This window comes from Ascaphus truei, unplaced genomic scaffold (assembly GCF_040206685.1).
Source record: "Ascaphus truei isolate aAscTru1 unplaced genomic scaffold, aAscTru1.hap1 HAP1_SCAFFOLD_1401, whole genome shotgun sequence".
Classification (NCBI taxonomy): Eukaryota; Metazoa; Chordata; class Amphibia; order Anura; family Ascaphidae; genus Ascaphus; species Ascaphus truei.
This window is the reverse complement of record NW_027454282.1, coordinates 65,705-88,447: the sequence shown is the minus strand read 5'-3', so window position 1 is coordinate 88,447 and position 22,743 is coordinate 65,705. Positions and strand designations below refer to the sequence as shown.

General features: G+C 47.3%; 1 protein-coding gene across 4 annotated transcripts; it reads left to right on the top strand.

Annotated features, from left to right (window-relative positions):
• The first annotated feature begins 8,125 nt into the window (after positions 1 to 8,125).
• LCMT1 (leucine carboxyl methyltransferase 1) lies at positions 8,126 to 22,380 on the top strand. 4 transcript variants are annotated; one of them, XR_012791153.1, is made up of 11 exons: positions 8,126 to 8,314; positions 9,871 to 9,962; positions 10,854 to 10,975; positions 11,962 to 12,038; positions 13,016 to 13,077; positions 15,767 to 15,869; positions 16,425 to 16,545; positions 19,695 to 19,796; positions 21,251 to 21,377; positions 21,490 to 21,587; positions 22,134 to 22,380. XR_012791153.1 is itself a non-coding variant. In XM_075581549.1 (11 exons), the coding sequence occupies exons 1-11, from the start codon at positions 8,232 to 8,234 to the stop codon at positions 22,154 to 22,156; spliced, it is 975 nt and encodes a 324-aa protein (XP_075437664.1). In that variant the 5' UTR covers positions 8,129 to 8,231; the 3' UTR covers positions 22,157 to 22,380. The 4 variants fall into 4 exon arrangements, 1 of the variants encoding a protein (XP_075437664.1); XM_075581549.1 differs by having other exon boundaries at positions 8,129 to 8,314; positions 21,251 to 21,342; XR_012791154.1 differs by lacking the exon at positions 22,134 to 22,380 and having other exon boundaries at positions 21,235 to 21,342.
• The last annotated feature ends 363 nt before the right edge of the window (positions 22,381 to 22,743 follow it).

Sequence of the window (22,743 nt, the reverse complement as noted above, 5' to 3'; positions counted from 1 at the left end):
AGAGAGAAGGGGTAGGGAGGGGGGCAGCAGAGAGAAGGAGGTAGGGAGGGGGGCAGGCAGCAGAGAGAAGGGGTAGGGAGGGGGGGAGCAGCAGAGAGAAGGGGTAGGGAGGGGGGCAGCAGAGAGAAGGGGGCAGCAGAGAGAAGGGGAGTACTGTAGTCACAAAGTAGGCATATAGAGACAGACGAGTCAGATAAAGTAACAACAACCAGAACAGAGTTACATGGGAGAATCTCCTAAGGAGGAGAGGGAAACAGGAACCGTGGGGGTTCTGTACCCTGCGAACCCCTCTCTGAGCCCCCCCCCAGTATCCCGCGCCCCGACGACACTCGCCTGCCCACGGTCTGGTTGGCCAGCTGCCGCATCCGATTGAACTGTTTCTTCATGATGCCGCCGCTTCCCTCCTCCTGTGCCTGAGGGATCCAAGCTTCCTACCCCCGACCCCTTCCGACTAATCCATGGGGGGGGGGGCCCGTCACACAGCCGGGGCTCCGGAGTGGGAAATACCGGCACCTCCCAGCTACACACACACACAGCCGGGCTACCGAGAGCTTCCCGCCCACTCCTCTCCCAGCCCCCGCCCACTCCTCTCCCAGCCCCCGCCCACTCCTCTCCCCAGCCCCCGCCCACTCCTCTCCCAGCCCCGCCACCCACTCCTCTCCCAGCTACACACACACACAGCCGGGCTGCCGAGAGCTTCCCGCCCACTTCCTCTCCCAGCCCCGCCCACTCCTCTCCCAGCTACACACACACAGCCGGGCTACCGAGAGCTTCCCGCCCACTCCTCTCCCAGACCCCGCCCACTCCTCTCCAGCTACACACACACAGCCGGGCTACCGAGAGCTTCCCGCCCACTTCCTCTCCCAGCCCCGCCCACTCCTCCTCCCAGCCCCGCCCACTCCTCTCCCAGCTACACACACACAGCCGGGCTACCGAGAGCTTCCCGCCCACCTCCTCTCCCAGCCCCGCCCACACTCCTCTCCCAGCTACACACACAGCCGGGCTACCGAGAGCTTCCCGCCCACTCCACTCCCAGCCCCGCCCACTCCTCTCCCAGCTACACACACAGCCGGGCTACTCCCGCCCACTCCTCTCCCCGCCCCCGCCCCCTCTCTCTCCCAGCCCCGCCTACTCCTCTCCCAGCCCCGCCCACTCCTCTCCCAGCTACATACACACAGCCGGGCTACCGATACTTCGGTCACGCCCACTTCTCACCTAGCCATGTTCCCCAGCCACTCCCTCTCCCCCTCCCAAGCCACCCCCACTGTGCCTCCAAGTCCTTCCTCCCCCGTTCTCCCCCCAGCCCCTCATCCCTCCTGTCCTTCCCCAGCCACTCCCCGCCCCTCATCCCCAGCCACTCCCCCTGACCTCCCCAGCCACTCCCCCTGTCCGCCCGTCACTCCCCCTGACCTCCCCAGCCACTCCCACTGTCCTCCCCAGCCACTCCTGCTCCCCCCAGCCACTCCCCCTGTCCCCCAGCCACTCCCACTGTCCCCCCCAGCCACTCCTGCTCCCCCCTGTCCTCCCCAGCCACTCCCCCTGTCCTCCAGCCACTCCCACTGCCCTGTCCTCCAGCCACCCATTCCTCCCTCAGCATTTCCTCTCCCAATTACTCCTCCCTTCCCCTTTATTCCAGCTTCTCCACCCTCTCTATCCCTGCCTCTTCTTCCCATCCCGCCTCAGCCTCCCTCCCCCTCCCTTTGTTGCCCCAGCCTCCCCCTCCCACACTAGACTGCAAATCCTGTATTAATTATTTCTGTGCATACAACTCAACTTCTGTAGACCCCAGAAGGTGAAAAAGTTCTGGCTTGAGAAATGCTATGGCCCTTGTTCTATGAAGTGTGAATAGCACCGACCCAGTGCTGTACCATGGAAAACCCCCATTTACATCAGTGGGGTCTGATCAACGAAGTTGAGTGACACTGGTTCAGTGAGACTCACTGAGAATTAGTGAGGCTTCATCGTTTGCTTCCGCTTCATTCATGGGTGCATCATCATTTATTATTATCTTTTAGTTGTATGTCGCCAACATAATCCCGTAGCGCAGTACAAGGTGAGAGGGGGGTCAATAGCACACAAACATATGACAGCGGACGCAGCCCGACACAATAGGGAAAAGACGTGAGAAAAATTAAAATAAGCAGTCCTGGTGTGTGTAGGAATTGTTAACACGTCTGTCAAACTGAAGAGATCTTTTCTGCGCGCTTTCCAAACTTTTAGGATGAATTTATGTTATAATAAAAGAAAGTAAAACATCTTTTATATATATTCCAAAATGTTATAGACCATACTAAGAAGGGATACTGTGAGAAAGCATTTACTTAAAGATGATTAAACATGCTTTAAAATGTGTAATGTGTCTATTATGGCTCTGTATTACTGTACAGTATTCTTTTGACTAGACAATAAAACATGTACAATGTAATAGGCCACTCTTACAGTGCACTGAACACGCCTCTGGGATTCCACTGACACCCAAACGTGTCTCATCAGCGATAAAAAAAAAGCCTGACAGACAGGGTTCCATTTCCAGAGTAAACATTCCATGATATAGACATGGGGTGCTCAACGCCAGTCCTCAAGCCTCCTCCCCAACAGGTCAGGTTTGAAGGATATCCCAGCTTAAGCACAGGTGGCTCATTCAGAGAGGCTCAGCAGGGACTACTTGAGCAACCTGTGCGAAGCAGGGATATCCTGAAAACCTGACCTGTTAAGGGGGCTTGAGGACTGGACTTGAGCATCCCTGATATAGACCAGTGTTCTGCATTTGGATTCTTTCAATATATACGAAAATTGCTATATTTTATCTCTGAATTGTAGGTGTTTCATTTTGAACGTGCTTTGAAGTGTATCCAGTCAGCGTGCGCCGATATTTCTCCCGATCGTGAAATGCATTGGGATTTACCACCTTCTGCTCAAGATCTAAACTGAAGCTCAGCAGCAAATATTACGATGTCCTGTTGAGTGTGTGTGAAAGTGCTATTGAAAGAAGAGCCAACATGGAATAAGGCCAAGCAGTTGGCACTGTACACATTTATATGCATTAAAGGATAGGTCATCAGTTAATTCCTACTATTTAATGTGCTGGTTTGTATGGCTCATGCCATTTTCACATTTTGATCCCAGCCTGCAGAATGACTTTTGTTTTCCTAGTTTAAAGACAGGCAGTGTCCCTGAGCAGTTCACCTGTGTTCCAGTCTCTGTATAGGAAGTGTCTTTGTTCTCCCATGCAGGAAGTAATTGCTGTACCTGCCTTGTAGGTCAATGTGACACAGGAGGTGGTGTTTGTGACAGAAGCAAGACTCGCTAAACCTAAATGTAGATGGTGACTCGCAACCTTGTTATATAAAAAGGTGTGTTTACCATCTCAATGCATGCTTAAAAACAGGGACAAAACAGCACGTTGGTGTGAATGATCTATCTACCGTATTTATCTTTCCATCCATCTATGTATCTATCTAATAAACAATGTGATTTATTATAATACATTGTTATGCAAACTCCATGCAAACATTCATATTGGCATTGTGATCTAACGTGAACTGTAAAATGATAAACTATCATCTATCTATCATTTATCTACCTATGTTTCTATTTATCTTTACATCTATCTATCTATGTTAATGGAAACTCCATGCAAACATTCATATTAGCTTTATGATCTAATAAACTGTAAAATTATATTTGTTGCTGATGGCAAAAATAGAGGGGATGTCAATAAACAAATGATAATTTTCTCTTGTAGCAGCTTCTGCTTTAGGTATAGAAAAGCAATAATCTGTTAGCACAGGTAATATTCCACCCATTACATAAACATCATTTGTTAAAAAAAAAAAAAACAGAAGGAAGGAAAAATAGGGCGTATGATACCTTTTACTGACCCAACGATGGTTTACAGCGTACCAGTTTTTTTTCCAAACCTTCTTTAGGTGGGCCAGTTTAGCAAGCCAGAGATTACCTACAATTTGTAGCATGATTATTTCGAATTCAGGCTCATCATTGGATTGTTCATTTTTTTATAGTTTTTATTTAGAATTATTTTGCTTGTGTCGAACTTTTCGGGGGGAAAATCCCAGAAACGATTGCAAAAAGCTTTTTTTTTTTTTTTTTTTTTTAAAAAAAAGCTTGACAGACCTTCTAAAAGTTTTTTTTCATCATTATTTTTTTACATATCAAAACACCAAAACCAAGTGAGTTTAGGCAAAACCAAAACATGAAACAAAACCAAAACACGAGTTAAAGTGCCCACCCTTATTAATAGTATTTATTCTTATATCGCGGTTATGTTGTACTCCGAACTTTGCAAAATGACACAGGGCCACCGACAGGAAGGGAGAGCCGGGACAAGTGTCTCTGCGGTCCAAAGAGTCCGGCCAATACCAGACGTTAGGCCCGCCCAGAATTCGGGCCCCACTTCTGCGTCCTAACTTTTTGCACACTAAAGTCCCCCCAACCCCTCCCAGTTAAGAATCAGCACCCTTCCTTTCCCGTACCCACCTTGACCTACCCGGAGCCCAGGTCAAACATTCTGTACAGGGCCCTGGAAGAGCAGTCAGCGGGCCTGAAATGACATACAGCATTATAACATTATAACTGTCTCACATTTTAACCTGGTCTGTAACTGTTTCATACGCCCATAATATATATTTTCTTTAACTGTGCACGCAATGTCTTGTATATAATGTATACCCTGCTCATTTATGTAACTGTATTTGTAACCATGTATTATTTGTTTTACTCTGTGCCCAGGACATACTTGAAAACGAGAGGTAACTCTCAATGTATTACTTCCTGGTAAAATATTTTATAAATAAATAAATAAAACCCCTCTTTGCGAGCAGAGAAGACTGTAATAGTCTGCAGTTCAATGTTGGACAAAAGGTCAATTTCAACAGTCCTAAATGTGAGAGAAATTCCCCTGTCCCTAGACATTTAAATAATAGCCCTGAGAACAGGCCTTGCATATGACTTTGGCTCTGCCAGCAGGTTTAAAGTTACACACCCGCATTCCATTGTTTTTCCAACTTTACCTGCAAACGATGTGTGTTTGAGCCTGGAAAGAAGACATATGTAAGAGGCTCCATCTAGTGACTGAAACTAGCATCGGACGAACTAGTACACTGAAAAAATAGCCTGGCGTGAAGTTAAAGCAGCAGTCCAAGCTGTCCTTCCCAACCCCCCCCCCCCCTCCCTTTAATATGTGAATCAATACAATCCACACAATGATAAGTAATTAGCTAAGTTGCCAATTGATAAGCGAAGATTCGCTCGGGGGTTCACTAAATGGCTGTCAGTGCAGCAGAAGAGGACCAACTCCCGTCCTCAAGACCCACCCCAAAGGTTAGGTTTTCAGGGGTATCAAAGCTTCAGCACAGGTGACTGACTATCAGTCCCTGCTTCAGCATAGGTGGCTCAATCAGTAGCTCAATCTTCGACTGAGCCACTGATTGCGCCACCTATTGGGTCACCTGTGCTGAAGCAGGGATATCCTCAAAACCTGACCTGTAGGTGGACTAGAGTTGAGAACCACCACCTCTCTCATTTCTTCGTCTCAACCCCGCCTCCGAGACATCTCCGGTGCTGCACTCCGACTCTGTATTTCTCTACCACGCACGATCAAGCCCTCCCCTACCATACATATATTTAAAGGTTCCCTAACAACACACTTTTCAAGGAGGCCTATCCAGCACTTCCCAGACTTTTTTAACTTACATCCTAGAACCACATACTTAGCACCCAGAAATTGATAGCTCAGCTTCCTGAGAAACTCTCCCTCACAGATACACACACTAATCCCCCCCCAACCTCTTAAGATCGTACGTTTGAGGGGGGTGATGCCACTTTAGGCCGCGTTCATGTTTAGTGTGATGGCGCGTGCAGCGCGAACAAAAGGCCGTGCCTCAATGAGGATGGCCATAGAGTGCGCCTGCGGGGGCGACAGTGCAGCCGATTTTCCGCCGGGTCACGTGAGTGGTTCTGCCTCTGCTGCAGGCGCGCGCCTTGCATGGCCTTAGAGATCACTGGTGAGAACACACACACACGTTATGGTGGGTAAAAAAAGTGACAAAAACCCTCCACAGTAAAGCATATAGCAAATGGAAATATTACTGTGTGCTCATTTGCATGTCTTAGACAGGTCTGCAACCCCGCCTTTCACCATTATCACCCTGCACACAGCGCTTCTACTGCAGCAAGGGATTCTGGGAAATGACATTCAAATGAGCACAGTGCCACCTTTCGCTTCAAAACCATCTAACATGGTCCCCTATAAGCTTAAGTTGTGAAATGCAGAAAGGAAGAAGATCCCTCTGTGGGATCGAAACGTCGGATTTTTGTGTCTGTTACAATACAATTCTTTGTACACTTACCTCTGAGTGCTGTCTCTCTTTGCTGTTCTGCTGCCCTGCTGGATGGTAACGTACTCTTTGCATTATTTATGGGACTAGCACAAGGCTTATTTGGATTACAACGTTGGAGTGCTTGCTGTTTTTCTTACATATATATATATATATACTGAAAAATATACAGGACACCTACAAGCTCATATTGAACCCCCAAAAATAACCACAACATATATAAGCATATAAGTGCCACAGAGGAGTGCTACTGAGCATGGCAATATATATTTAAAACCAGAGACAGAACGTGAAACACAGACAAAGCTCAGTGCACATCCAGTGAAACTTATACACGTTACAGTGCCTAAATATATATGTATAGATATCTATTAAATAAAATGGTCTTTTAGATTAACATTTTGGCCAAAGTGTTGTAAGCCCCTGAGCCACTACACGGCAGACCACATCTCAAGGGTCCCTAACACTAATATAAATTCTTAATAACCTGTGTAATAACAGGAAGAATGATTTATAATAAATCTGTCAACATTTTTGACATATTTATTATAAATCATTCTTCCTGGTAATGCACAGGTTATTAAGAATTTATATTAGTGTTAGGGACCCTTGAGATGTGGTCTGCCGTGTAGTGGCTCAGGGGCTTACAACACTTTGGCCAAAATGTTAAACTAAAAGACCATTTTATTTAATAGATATCTATACATATATATTTAGGCACTGTAACGTGTATAAGTTTCACTGGAAGTGCACTGAGCTCTGTCTGTGTTTCATATATATATATATATATATATATACACTGTACACCAGCGGTGCGCAAAGTGGGGGGGGGGGGGCACTGGATTTTTCTGGGGGACGCGGGCAGTTCCAGAGGCCTCGCACTCTTCCCCGAGGCATTTAAATTAAATGCCGGGGGATCACGTGAGGCCCCTGCAACTTTAAAACTTACCTGAACTCTGCCGGTGTCACTCATGTCCATGGCAACGCGGCGTAAAATTTTATGCCGCGGGGTCATGTGACGTGACGTCACACACGTCAAATGACGCTGCGGGTAACGTGACCCCGTGGCGTCATTTGGCGCTGCGCGAGGTAAGGAGGGGGGCTCAGAACAGAGAGCAGGCAGCAAAACAGTTTGCGTGCCCCTGCTGTACACCCACACATAAATATATCTATGTGTATTTTGTTCCTTTTGCATTAGAACAGACACTCCCATTTTAACCACTTGGCCGTCATTGTGCCTGTGTTTTATAATAACAACAACTTCATTTCATATGGCGCTTCTCTCCCAGCAGGATGCAAAGCGCATGACAATTACAGCATAGCGCACGGTACGCAGCACATAGCAATGTTACAGACACAGCCGTAGAGCTTACACTCTATGTTTTTGGTTCCTGAGGCACAGGGAGATAAAGTGACTTGCCCAAGGTCACAAGGAGCTGACCCTGGGAATCACCAGGTTCCCCTGCTGCACACTTGGTGTTGTTTATGATCTGTGTCTGTACTCCCTGAGCACCTCCTCTCAGGCCTCCGCTGGGGATTACATTTGTCATTGTTTTCCCTTATTCTATTTTCTCAAAGGTCCTCCAGGTTTACTATTGCCCAAATCAAAGATGGCGGGGAAGAGCGTCACCCTCCTGGTCCATGCATATCCTACGCCAAGATGACAGCCCTGACCTGTAACGTCACACTCTTTCTAGCCAATCGCAGGGCGCTCCGAACTGTGAAGAGGCGGGGCTTATTTGACGGCCAATGGGTGGCCCCCGTGCCAGGCCCAGCTAGCCAATGGCGAGGCAGTGAGGCCAGCGCGAGCAGCAGCACGTCAACAAACCGTGGGCGCTGTGACATTTCGCATGTGAGCGCAGCGGCAGCAGCACAATGTCCCGCGGGGCCGGGGCCGACTCCGATACTGCGGACGAGGCTGTGAGGGGAACCTGTGACGATGCGTCCATCTGCAAGAGGTGAGAGAGGAGGCCTGGAGGGGGACACAGGGAAAGGAGGGGGACACCGTGACAGGAGGGGGACACCGTGACAGGAGGGGGACACCGTGACAGGAGGGGGACACCGTGACAGGAGGGGGACACAGGGAAAGGAGGGGGACACCGTGACAGGAGGGGGACACCGTGACAGGAGGGGGACACCGTGACAGGAGGGGACACAGAGAGGAGGGGGAGGGACACAGTGACGGGAGGGGGAGACAGTGACGGGAGGGGGACACAGAGACAGCAGTGGGAGGGACACCGTGACGGGGACACAGTGACAGGTGGGGGGGGGGACACAGTGAAAGGAGGGGGGAGAGGGACAGGAAGGGGACAGTGACGGGCGGGGGACACAGTGAAAGGAGAGGGGACAGGAAGGGAACACAGTGAAGGGAGTGGGAGAGGACAGAAGGGGGAGAAGGACTTGAGGGGACAGGGTGGGCATGTCTGATTCCGTATTACATCTGTCAATAATACATATGTAGTACTGCATATAATATCAATGTATGTTTTATCGTTAGAAGTATCCTTTTAACAAGCATGCAGCTCTATAAACACCCCCCCCCGCTACCTCATCTCCCCCCTCCATCTCTCTCCCTCACCCCCCCATACACCCCCCCATACACCCCCCCATACACCCCCCCATACACACACACCCCCATACACACACACCCATACACACACACCCCCATACACACACCCCCATACACACCACACACCCCCATACACACCACACACCCCCATACACACCACACACCCCCATACACACCACACACCCCCATACACCCCATACACACCCCCCCCATATAGTCCCCCCATACACCCCCCCATACACCCCCCCCATACACACACCCCCATACACACACCCCCATACACACACCCCCATACACACACCCCCATACACTCACACCCCCCCATACTCACCCACCGACCCCCCATACACCCACCCACCCCCCATACACCCACCCACCCCCCATACACCCACCCACCCCCCCATACACCCACCCACCCCCCCCCATACACCCACCCACCCCCCCCCATACACCCACCCACCCCCCATACACCCACCCCCCCCATACACCCACCCACCCCCCATACACCCACCCCCCCCATACACCCACCCACCCCCCCCCATACACCCACCCACCCCCCCCCATACACCCACCCACCCCCCCCCCATACACCCACCCACCCCCCATACACCCACCCACCCCCCATACACCCACCCACCCCCCATACACACCCACCCCATACCCCCACCCCCCCATACACCCCCCCCCCCCCCCCATACACCCCCCCCATACACCCACCTCCCCCCATACACCCACCTCCCCCCATACACCCACCTCCCCCCATACACCCAACCTCCCCATACACACCCACCCCCCCATACACACCCACCCCCCCCATACACACCCACCCCCCCCATACACACCCACCCCCCCCCCATACACACATACCCATACACACACACACACACCCAGATTGAGGTCCAAAGGCTGGTATGACAGTTTCCTTACTACTACTAATTCTTGCAGGTTTGCAGTGAGCATTGGGTACTGGAAGGATCCGTATATTCAATATTTCGTGAGACAGGCAAAAGAACGGAAAGCGCCGGAGATAAACAGAGGCAAGTCCGCGAGGGTGCCAAAATCCCGCAGTTATAGCACATCTGCTGTATATAAATACAAATGAACAGTCTTCTTTCGGCTGGCGGAAAGAAATAAGGGCCGTGTGCATTGTTATTTTAATGTTTACAAAATAAAAGAAACCAGTTCCTCTGCTATGAAACACACAAGCGCAGTCACCAGAACGCTTCCTAATGTTCTCGCTTGTAATAAATGACCAATAAAATGACACTTGACATATTTCATATCTATGTCCTGTTGCTTTTGCAAGATCTAGTTAAATGTTTGCATGTACAGTATAATGGCACAATCATTCAAGTACAGGCAATATCCCAGCCAGGTACAGTGTTGCTTCTTTGCTCACCGCAGTGAATGAACACATGACGCATGGCTTTTTGTGAGGTGTGCTGCGTTGTTGTTGTAGGTCTTTTGATCTACTTCCTTTTTCTTCTGTGTGTCATCAACCAGAGGTCTTATGAAACTGACGTTTCAATCTTGGTTTTTCTGAAGGTCGTTGTTGCTGCTTTTTATTAAAACAAATTTAAAAAAAAAAACATTTCTTTTCTGGAAAAAGATTTTTCTCAGTTGAGGAAACATTCCAAACAATGGAGAGAAAAAAAGTGGCACACTGCGCGAAATGATAGGGCCAAGCACGGAAAAAATATGTGATAAAAACAAATTATTAATTGGGTGACATCATGGAGTGTGGCAAGGGCAGAAATTACTCTGATGCGTCTCGCGCTCTTCAGCGCTTTGTCCTCAGAGTGAAAGTTAATATCTCAGTTGAGTGTTTCAATGTCTGTCCAACAGATTTCTGGACCTCCAGGAAAGTGTCCTAGTTCTTTGGCGTTGACGTTTGCCGTGATCTTTTCCTCTCTTGTCTTGGTTGTTAGGATACTATGCCCGTGTTCATGGGGTGAACCTGCTGCTCGACGCCTTCTTGAGGAGGACGGAGGGCAACTGTCAAATTATAAATCTCGGCGCTGGTCTGGACACAACTTTCTGGAGATTAAAGGTATCTGCTAAATTGGTGGTTCCCAACCTTTATGACGTTGTGCACCCTCGGCTAGAAAGTATTTGTTCCTCCAACCCCCTAATGAATCTTATTGCTGACATATCAGACTGTTGCGGCCAAAACTGTGTGACCGATCCAAGGCAGTATAATGTCCTGAGCGCGTGGGGGGGGGAAATGTGCTTAATAATCCTCCCCCCCCAAAATGCCCCTCAGTGCATGCAGGCAGAATGGGGGTATAGCTGTGACTCAATGCTGGAGCATCCAAAGTCACGCCCCACAATGCCTTGCGGCTGCGGATGCAAAGCATTGTGGGGATCGACTTTGGAAGCTCCTGTTGTGACAGCTATTCCCCCCACGCTAATGTGCAGTTAGGGGCCTAAAAGCTCAGTCCCTACACAGGCTCAGGAACCCTCTACACTGCTTGGGATCCGCCATTACAGGTGTGTTTTGCCGATACCTTTTGGAATCACTGCTCTAAATCAGTCTGGCGATGTAATTCAGCCCAGCGCAACAAGAGGGCACCAAATGCTACCTGCACACACTGTTTGCCATGGCAGATCTGTTTCATAGTTTGAGCGCAGTGTATATATTTTAGGTCTGTCAGTGTACCCAGCTCTGTGCATAAAAGTTTGCAGGCACAATGAGAATTTACAATCTGATTTTAGTGCTGGGGGCCCAGGGTGATAAAGAGGCGACATAGTGGGATTGGAACCCGTTCACCTGCCTCAAAGGCTGTGACAGTAATACTGAGCTGCACATCCAGCCCATAGAATGAACGCTAAAAAATGGCTCTTAAATGGTGGTTTCAAATATTTTCCTGGAAATACTGTCATTCTGTTGTGAATGTAAGCAAACGGAATATAGAAATACACTGCATTATTTCTGTATGGTGCCTCTGTGACTAATCCGCGCAAGGCTTTCACAGTCACGATCTTCTCTTTTATTTACTTGTATTATATTTAACATTTTGAAAAAAATGTCTGCAGGATGAAAATCTTCTCCCGAAAAAATATTTCGAGGTGGACTTTCCTACGATAGTTGCGAGAAAGTTGTACAATATTAAGTAAGTCACTGGGTGCCTGTCTTGGGTTTGTGGCAAGTTTTACCTCCTGGATTGGAGAATACATTGTTTAGGTTATTTGGGAACGGGTCTGTCTGTATTGGGATTTACGGAAGTGTACCCCGCCATACTGAGGCTCTCTGTTTGGTCACTGCCAGGAAACCTCCAAATTGCATTTCATTGCATCTTAGAAGTATTAAAGACTATATGAGTGTTAGACTTTTTGGTGGCTATACTGTAGGTCATCTGCAGAAAATTGTAGATACTTTTTTTTTTTTTCGTTCTTTTTTTTTCTCTTTCTCAGACATAGGTGATTATTCATTAATCTGTGATTGTGCTGATCGGGGCACTATTGTGTGGAAACTCCCTATGGAGTGGTTGGGAGTTTCTATGCAATAGTACCCCAATCGGCACTATTGCAGCATAACCGCCATAAAGTACAGTAATTAATCTTTTTACCACACACATGGAGTGCACCTATTATGGGAAGGGCTATCTTGCGCCAGACTGCTTTGTTTTCCCTTTTGAGCGATGTGTAAGGCCAGGTCCATACATCCTTCGCCTGCGCATCCGTGACATCACCCGCGTGAAGCGGCTGTGTCTTTCGGACATGCTAGATGCGCCGTTGGGGGTCGTGTCTGTGACGTGACGGAGCTGGTATGCCCTCATTGGGCGAAACGCTCAGGTGACCTGCCCGTCGTGCCGAGAAATCGGTTTCAACTGATTCCAGGTGCATTGCGCGCCCTCCTGCTGTTGTGATTAATGCCTTAAGGCAACGTGATCACGCCGCGCGGTCTTCGGCAGCATGGACTCGGCCTACGTCTGAGGTTGGTAGGTGGTCGGTGTCACCGTCACGTACGGAGACCTGGATGCCACGAGGGAAATATGTAATTTAGGTAAAGTTGTAAGCGGCAGGCATGGTATATTTGTTTTATTCAGGTGGTTGGTATTTAACTTTTTTCATTTTCAATTCTCAACAGATCTAAACTTCCCCTGTCCAAGCCGATAATGGAAACCCACGCTGGGGAGTCTCTGTTAATAGGCAAGTTCAAATCATTTGTTTATAATTGCTCTTAATTATTGCCAAAATGCCAACCAATCCCAAAAGTATAGTACAGGGCAGGCTCTTAATCCTACTGACTTTGAAGAGTACTCTGGGTTCAAAAATTATTACATAATGATCTTAGACCAAATTGGTTAATAAGGGGTTAATTACCCTGGCTATATGCTCCCTTTTAAAGCAGACCCTCCCCTCCCCCCCCCCCCCCCCGCAACTCGTTTTTTAATGCCTGTGTGTATTCGGACCACCGGTTTCCTCCGATACTCACTGGTGGAGGTAGTACCGGTACTTCCTGGAATGAAAGCCCCCATGTCATGCGGGCCAATAGGAAGCTGCGACCGATGACATTGCCGCTTCCTATTGGCTCGTGTGACACGAGGTACAAACCGAAATTATGTTTGGGACTGTGATGCTTTACTTTCCCGGGAGCTGAAATTGCATATTTCAGCTTCTGGGAACCCCTCAGGGAGGATGTGTGTGTGGGGGGGGGGAGAGAATAATAAAATAAAATCATCATGATGGATCGCTGCTTTATAATGTCTGATATATTCCTGCTGCTCTGTTACATTCCTATTGCTCAATAAAAGTGCAGTGCACTTACTCTCTCACCGCTCATTACTTCTCATAAACCTGGAGATTTAACACTTATTGGTCTTCCTAAATAGACGCATCATAAAGATTTGCACCTTTCGCCTGGCTATCCAAGGCCACCTGCTTTTGTCCAGTCTCCTGTATAACCCCCGCTCCCCTCCTGCGGTGTGTGCTCATACGTTTCAAGCTGCGGAATTTCGGCCCAAAAAGGCATTGGCCTCTCAAAATCCTTCTTGTAGCTCCATTCGCAGACAGGAGCTTCGTATCTCTTCCATCTATGGCTATGGGCGACACATGCCTAAACATAGCTGAAATGGGAATTGATTTATATGTTGTGTTTTTTTTCTTTGTTGTACCTCGCCAGAGGATGTGCCGGGCGTGTCATTGTTGTGCAGGAATAGCCAACTCTAGTCCAGGGCCACCAACCGGTCCCTGCTTCAGCACAGGTGGCTCCATCAGTTGAGCAACCTGTGCTGAAGCAGGGATATCCTTTAAAACCTAACCTGTTGGTGGCCCTTGAGGACTGTAGTTGGCTATTCCTGAACTAGGGCAGGGGTGCGCAAACTTTTCTGTTTGTGCCCCCTGCCTGCTTGGCCCCCCACCTTTCCCTCTTACCTGCTCTCTGGCATGGGCAGCGTCACGTTGCCATTTGACGCTGCGTTGCCGTGGGGACGCGATGCCGGAGAGCAGGTAAGAAAGTTACAGAGGCCTTGCGTGCTCCCACAGCATTTAATTTAAATGTTGTGGGAAATAGCGTGGGGCCTCTGTAAGCACCGGTAACCCCCGCCCCCCCCCCCCCCCAGTTTGCGCACTCCTGAACTAGAGCAGGGTGCGCAAGACTTCTTCTTGGGAGGGGGGGGGGGCGCGGCGGTCACAGAGGCCCCCGCGCTGAGAGCGTGAGGCCTCTAAACTTACCCGGCTAAAGTCACGCGTCTCCATGGCAACGCGGCATCAAATTACGCCTGTTGCCTTGGAGACGTGACGTCAAATGACGTTGCGGGTCACGTGATGTCACATTACCCCGCAGCGTCATTTGAAGCCACAGAGGTGAGGGGGGCATGACCCAGGCAGGGGGCGCAGCGCAGGAAGTTTGCGCACCCCTGGACTAGAGCATAGTGAGTTATACCAATGTGTGGATGTCCCCTCTGGCAGGGAAGCAGTTAACGGAATGTCTCATGTCCCATTTAGAGAAACTACCACTGCATTAATTTATCTTGCGGGTAAGGAAGGGGTTAAGCATCTCGTTCGCATTCATGGCACAAATCAGCGGTGGTGAGGGGAGCGACAGATTCCGGGGACCGGGTAATCTGGGGGTGGGTATGAAATGGGTGCGATGAGAGTAGAGGCAGCAAGGTGAACCAGGCAAAGCGTTCAACACAACACAGAGGCAGTGGATGGTGTCCGTTATTCACTGAGCCTCTGACTGAGCCACCTGTGCTGAAGCAGGGATAACCTGACCTGTTGGTGGCCATTGAGGACTGGTGTTGGCCACCCCTGCACTAGTACGAGTGTCTGAGCGAAGACTCTTAATGTCATAATAATAATCCAAAGGAAAGCGTTAAAATAACATTTCAATAAATTTATAGAGACTCAAATACCTTCTCTAATTAACTTCACACTGTTGCCGTTTTGTCTTGGTCCTAATGACATTTTTGGGCCTGCAATGCAGAATCCTTTCACAGCCCTTGTAGTATCAAAGAAAGTTAACATAACATATAGGCCCTTATAGCTACATCATTACCTTTTCTCAAAGAACCTTTCCAGATCGAATGATTTGTTTTTAATAAAAGTTCTATTTTCTTAATGTGAAGATATAAAGTGTCACACTTGTGCTTCTAAGGTACGTTGTCTTCGACATCATCATGTTTGCACAGACTTCCTTCAGGGCTGCCATAAGTAATCCTACCCCGTTTCAGAAAGATTACACGCATGCCAACAACTAAGGTTCCTTACCGATATAGGTCTTGGGGTTAAAACACTGATAACGTGTGAAATGGAAGCACATCTTTTCCTAGCTAACACAGGACGTTCGGCTGGTGATGTTACTCAGAAAGAGTTGACCATTTGATTTTCTATTCAGATGCTCACAGTTTGGACTCCACGCGATATTCCATAATAGGGGCAGATCTGAGGAACCTGCAGGACATGGAGGAAAAGCTGCTGAAATTTGGCATGGACGCACAGTAAGGTGTCTGTTATGTATTCTGCAGAAGTCGGTAGCATTGACTTTCCAGTTAACATCCACCTCGTTTCCACTCCTAGGCTCCTTACACTCTGTGCAGACATATCTAACACACCTTGTCAGAGCGAGACAACACATCGCTTACCTTACATTTCCTTCAGTATGTCTGGATGGATTGGATACCATAATATTTGTATAGCGCACCTGTATGTATAGTGGTTTGGCCACAAATAATAATCTTTTCCACCTTTTTTAAATATCAGTTGTACTTTGCACGCGTTAGAGCTATCTCTTGATTGTCAGGAGTAGCCAACTCCAGTCCTCAAGGGCCACCAACAAGTCAGGTTTTCAGGATATCCCATCTTCAGCACAGGTGGCACAATCAGAGGCTCAGCCACCTGTGCTGAAGCAGGATATCCTGAAAACCTGACCTGTTGGTGGCCCTTGAGGACTGGAGTTGGTTACCCCTGGATTAAGTGATGATGAATGACGCCAAGCCTTCCCCCATATGTTTTGGCGTAGTAAGACCTTCCCAACGCTATCTTCTGGGTTTCAGGTTGCCGACGCTTCTAGTTGCCGAGTGTGTGCTGGTGTATATGACCTCGGAGCAGTCCTCCAGTCTATTAAAGTGGGCGGCAGACAAGTTTCCCACAGCCATGTTTATAAACTATGAACAGGTAAAAGAGCAAACCCATAAATCGCCCAATTAGCCGGCCGTCTGCCACACAGGAATGAAAATGACTTTGACTTGTGGGGTTATTTATCCGCCAGCTGGGTGCTAAACTGGTTCACATCTGGTGCAGGAACCGGCATCGGGCTTGTCAAATGAAGTGAAAAGCAATCAGATTTATTTTTCCGTGGATAAATCTGGTGTTTTAGGTATTGAACTTTATATATAACCCAAACTACAAACTGCAATAGGCTCCCAAGGACGAGGGACACATTAGCACTCGTGATGCACATGAAACATCATTTATTAAACACACAACATATCAAAAAGTACTTGGCAGTAAAGAAGTCCTCGTTGACGCTAAGCAACTCCACTGGAGAATAGGACAATCCTTCAAAATGTCCTTAGCTCTAGAATGGCACTTTGGCAGCAAATGCGGCTTCTCCGGCGATGAGAACACACAAAAAGCACACAAACACCTTCAAATCTATTGGTTCATAGAGGAATGACTCGCACTAACAATATTGTTGATGGAGGCGCAGTATACGACTTGCAAAGAGGTGATATCAGCTGCAACAATGTAGTCCCGATTTAAATAGCCCCCCTTTGATCATTGTTAATTGCCAATTAATAGGATTTACAAGTAGAATCTACAAACCACCTGGAAAACGGATTAAGCTGATCCTAATGATTACTAATACACATATTAAAAAATACATGTTTCATCATATAGAAATAATATTCAATTACCATGCATTTAAATTACATAAAAATTCATAAAATACACTAGCATAATAAAAATAAATTAAATACAAATATATAAACAAAAGGACAATAGTTTGTAGTTTCTACTTGTAACTCCTATTAATTGGCAATTAGCAATGATTAGAGGGGGACTATTGATACCTGGACTACAGTGTGATTCGCCAATACCCCTGAGGAAGTGACCATGAGAGGAAACGAAATGCGTAGGGCGAAGCTAACCTACTGTAAGGGTTCCAGTCCAGGGTTTGGCTGGAACTCGCCCTTACATGGCTGTAGAGGTTACTGGCAAACTTCTTCCTGGACTGAGTGAGTGGCTGCAGCTGTTCCTGGACTTGAGTTGCAGCTTGCCTTGTTGCTGCTTCCTTTGCAGCTCTGCACCTATTGAATTTCCTTGCTATTTAGGGTCCGCCTGTTCCACCAGGAAGGGGCTGAGCATAATCATTGTAACCTGTGCTTGTCACAAGCACGTCTGCTTTGCCTGGCCTGTGGCCTATTCTGTTCCTGAGGCCTTCCCTCCGTTCCTCAGGCCTTCGTAGTGCTGAAGCCTTCTCTGTTCATGAGGCCTTCCCTGTGCTGAAGCTTTCTCTTTCCGAAGGCCTACCCTGCCTACCCTGTTGCTGAGCCTTCCCTGGTACCGACACCAGCCTGTGACCCTGGCCATGGCTCCTGTGCCGCCTGCCTTGACCTTTGCCTGGATCAGTACTACGCTGCTCTCTCCTGACCTGGCTACCCATGACTATGGAACCCGCAGCTCCAGGTCGGTGTTTCCTTATCCCCACTTCGGCCCTATGGTCCAATCCTGGTTTGTGGCGAGCATCCGTTACACCTACCAAGCATGGCACAGACGAGTGTGGAGGCCGAAACGAGCAAGTGGCGTCATCCATGAGCGACACGGAGACTGGAGCGAGACCAGAGCAGAGACCAAACATCTTGATTCCAGCTTCAGAACACACGTCGACGCCGGCCTTTAGCGCTTGCGATATTAAATTGTCTTTAGATTTGCACTATTGCATATTTCTCTTCCTTGTGGTTCACCACAGAGTTGCCATTGATGCACTGTAGCAGCTGATATCACCTCTTTGCACATCGTATATTGCTTCTCCATCAACAATATTGTTAGTGTGAGTAATTTCGATATGATCCAATAGATTTGAAGGTGTTTGAACGTTACTGCGCTGTTTGTACATCAGAGAAGCCGCATTTGCTGCTAAAGTGCCATTCTAGCACTAAGGCCATTTTGCAGGATTGTCCTATTCTCCAGTGGAGTTGTTTGGGGTCAACGAGGACTTCTTCACTGCCAAGTACGCTTTGATATGTGGTGTGTTTAATAAATGATGTTTCATGTGCATCACGAGTGCTAATGTGTCCCTCGTCCTTAGGAGCCTATTGCAGTTTGTAGTTTGGGTTATATGTAACGTTCAATACCTAAAACACCAGATTTATCCGCGGAAAAGTACTTTTTGTCTTTTGGTTTTGTGAGAAGAGCCGTTTAGCCTTCCCAAGCTGCCTTTCCCATTAGGGATTCTGCTCCATGTCGATGGACTGGTCTTCTTTAGTTGTATCAGTATCCGTGTTGCAGTTTAGCACACTTTTCTATTATCACATTGGAGTATTGTTTGGTATTTAGCGCTGTTGTTTTGCAATTGTTTTTATTACACCACATATCAAACAGTAAAGATCCATTAGAAAAAATGACACAGTAGGTAAATTGTTAAACAATACACATAATCGAAAGAAAATATCCTTAAAGAAGCAATCGTGCTTTCCTTTTATATTTGTAGGATTGAAGCAGGGGGGGATCTGGAGCTGCAGAGATGTCTCCGTAAGGGGTGCTGGTAGCAGCTCCGCCTGGGCTATGTGGGGTTATCAAAATGGTGGATTTAAAGCTCCTGCATCACATGGGCCAATTGGAAGCTGTGATGTCATCGCTTGTGGCTCCCTGTTGGCCCGTGGGACCAGGACATATAAACCTGCGGAGCTGCTACTGGAATCACCTACGGAGGTAGGTATCCCGGGAAGCAGGGTGTCCCCAGAGCTGAAATCAACTCTGTTCCGCTCCGGATACCCCCTGCTTCACACCGGGAGGGAGGGAGAGGGGGGGGGGGCATCTGCTCCTGTAATGTAGCTAAAACAAGGAGATATTCTGTAGTAATGAATTGATCAAGAAGCAATAATCCTGCTCCCTCCTAAATCATCACCCAGCTCAAAAACGGCTCGTATTGAATACAATGCAGGATTATTGACTTGAATAGGAGACTTTGATGGCAGATGACATCAATTTTAGTTGGTAACCAGGACGCCAATTGCGTGTATATCGAGAAACCGGCAGGATACAGAACCCCCCGAATCTGTGTGTGTGTCTCGTAAGTGTTTCTGCTCCCCCTATCTTAGGTGAACATGGCAGATCGATTTGGACAGATAATGGTGGAGAACCTTAAGAGAAGACAGTGTAACCTTGCAGGAGTAGATGCCTGTCAGTCCTTACAATCTCAGGTCAGACCACTTTGTATTGTATGTTTTATATTACACCTCCCCCCCAGATACAATGCAAGGTCAGATCATTTAGCATATATACATCAAAATACGTCTTTAAAGTCCCTTTTTTATAGCAGCCTACGCTTCTCTGGCTTTATCGAGATATCATTGGAAGAGGTGTAGTAAAATGATTGGATAAGTGACGTGGTCGCTAACCTTGTTTTAGGATTTGACGACGAGGAACGTTGTTTTGGTGCCCTGTATTGCGAGCGCTGAGCTCAGAGCGCGGTTATGTAACATGAGGAGCAAGAAATAAAACGCAAACCCTCCCGCAATTGTCTGGAAGGAGAATGTATAACTTATCCTATTGATCAGCTAGTTTGACCTCAATTGATGCACGTTTCCCTTTCCTTCTTACAAACGCCGGATCAATACCTGTAGCTGACCTTTTTGTTATTCCCTTTGTGTTCCCAAGTGTTTTACTTTGATAAGCCATCAGCAGCCCTTTGATCATCTGGGAAACTAGCCCATGTAAACCCAAGTAACCTATACGTTCTTATATACAAGAAGGGTAAAGGAATGCTGTGCATGTAGGGATCCCAAGTATTGTACATACGTTAATGTTTCTGCGTGTTCTTCACTTTGTGTGTTATCGGTGTGTGTGTCTCTTGCTATCTCCTGGTATTTTCTCTTGCTACGTGGCCACATATTTCTTCTCGTATGTATATATTTATATAGCGCCATCCAGGTACAGCACTAATACACAGGACGTAATATTTAGGAATCAGTGCTGCACACATGTAGATATAAGGAAAATGAGTCCCTGCCCCGAAGAGCTTACAATCAAAGTGTTTTTATTCAGTGGCAAATGCGACTCAAACTTTTAACAAATTTCAAATAACGGAAGCAAATTTCTGCAGCGGAGAAGTTTTATAATAACACTGGCGTTGCCGCTCCGTTAACCGTTTCCCTTTAACCAATAATAATGTTCTCTAGATATAACCATTTCTCGTATTGCTTGCCGTGCAGAAGCAGACAGAACTATCTCGATACATTGGCTTTAATAAGCACTTTTTTTTTTCATATAATTTTTGATCCATTTAAAGTGGCAAAAAAAAGATTTACAAATGCAGTCGTTATCTTGCTTAGCTTAGAGGCGGTCGCAGAGGAACGGTGGAGGTGGAGTTGACACTTGTTCTAGGTTTCTTGGTGCCTCTGTCATGTTTTTTGTAATCGGTATAATTGTCCAAGTTCTTAGGGGACAACTATTGTGTGTATGTACATCATAGGGACAACTATTGTGTGTATGTACATCATAGGGACAACTATTGTGTGTTTGTACATCATAGAGGGAAACATTTACCTGTTAAATTGTTCAGTTGAGTCCAGTTGAGGGGTGTATAACCATGCAAACCTTCAGCGCTCCTCCTACCAAGTATGTTGCATGACTTCTCAGGTGCGGTTCTTTGCAGATGGACAGATTGCTGTCTAACGGCTGGGAAGCAGCAGATGCCTGGAACATGATTAAAGTGTATTGCGGCCTCCCTCAGGAAGATGTTAGAAGGTGCACAACTGCGTCCCTGGTTAATCAAATATCAAGTAAAGCCATAAAGTGGTCTCTTTGCTAATTCACTGGCTATTCCTAAACTCTGGTGTTACTGGGATCCCTGCAAGTGTATTTGGAGACTGATTATCCTTGTTTGTTCCACAGAATTGAGAAGCTGGAGTTCTTAGATGAGAAGGAGCTGTTGGAACAATTACTACTGCACTACTGTATTAGCTGGGCTACTAAGGATGGACTACACTTGGGTAAGGCGTCTTAACGCAGTATTTTGTGCGAACGCAGTGGAATATTAACCATGGGCATGGCCATACTCATTTAGTTGTCCGAATCGTTCAGGGATTCAGTCATTCTGGCTGCAGCCTTCCTTGTGTGCTCCTAATAACCTCTTACTCCATCTATACACCAGTAAAGAAGCTTACGGCAGAGTGGCCCTCTAATAACTTGCTGTGGTCTATATCTATATTAATGGCATCAATTTTTTTTTTGTAACATTTTAACCCATTTAGCATGTCTCTACCACTAATTCACTTTACTGTCGAGTGGCACTAGATCTTTAACTGGAGAGAGTTTAGGGAGGAAACCTCCTGCGTATGATGCGTTGATCTGAAGTTATTATTGCACAGACATCTCTTTCCAACAATGCAACTCCAACCCTCCCCATCCCACCATGTATACTGCAGGTGGAGCCACTGGACCACTTAACGTGTTGCAGCTCTGTTTGCTGGGAGCTGCAGCATTGTAACAGCGCGATAGACATTCTCTTATGCATCTGATCTTCTTCTTCTCCGTAGGTCTGGCAGAGATCACGTTTTGACCAGCTCACGTGGCTCCGGTTGTGGTACATAAAATCCAACGTACTCTGCATTAGATCACCCGGCTCCGGAGCTCAGCAGACCTAGGAAGATGTTCTCTCTTTAAGGAAGAGAATACAGATCACTACAAGGCAGAATCCGGTCTCGGTGCCTGTGCCTCCGGCAGTGTTGGCTGCTTGTCATTGTTGTGTTTTAAAAAATAAATTTCAACCCAGTTTGGAACATTTTTGACGTACTTTATTCATTCTGACTGTTCTTCTCTGCGTACACCGTGATGCGCCCTCTCCATATTTTCACTACATTTTAAAAAATAATAATAAATAAAATGTACGTCCAGCACACAATTTTACCTTTTGGTGTTAAACTAATGCATGGTTGACTTGAACGGTGCAAAATGCGTGCAACGCTGACTTGTTTGTCAGTTGATTGGTTTTATACGTCATCCTATGGTCAACTCCAGTCCTCAAGGGCCACCAACAGCTCAGGTTTTCAGGATATCCCTGCTTCAGCACAGACTACATAACCCATTTTCAGCACCAATTGGAATTTCAGTAATTTACTGCGCAAGTTATCTGTGGTAGGAACAGAT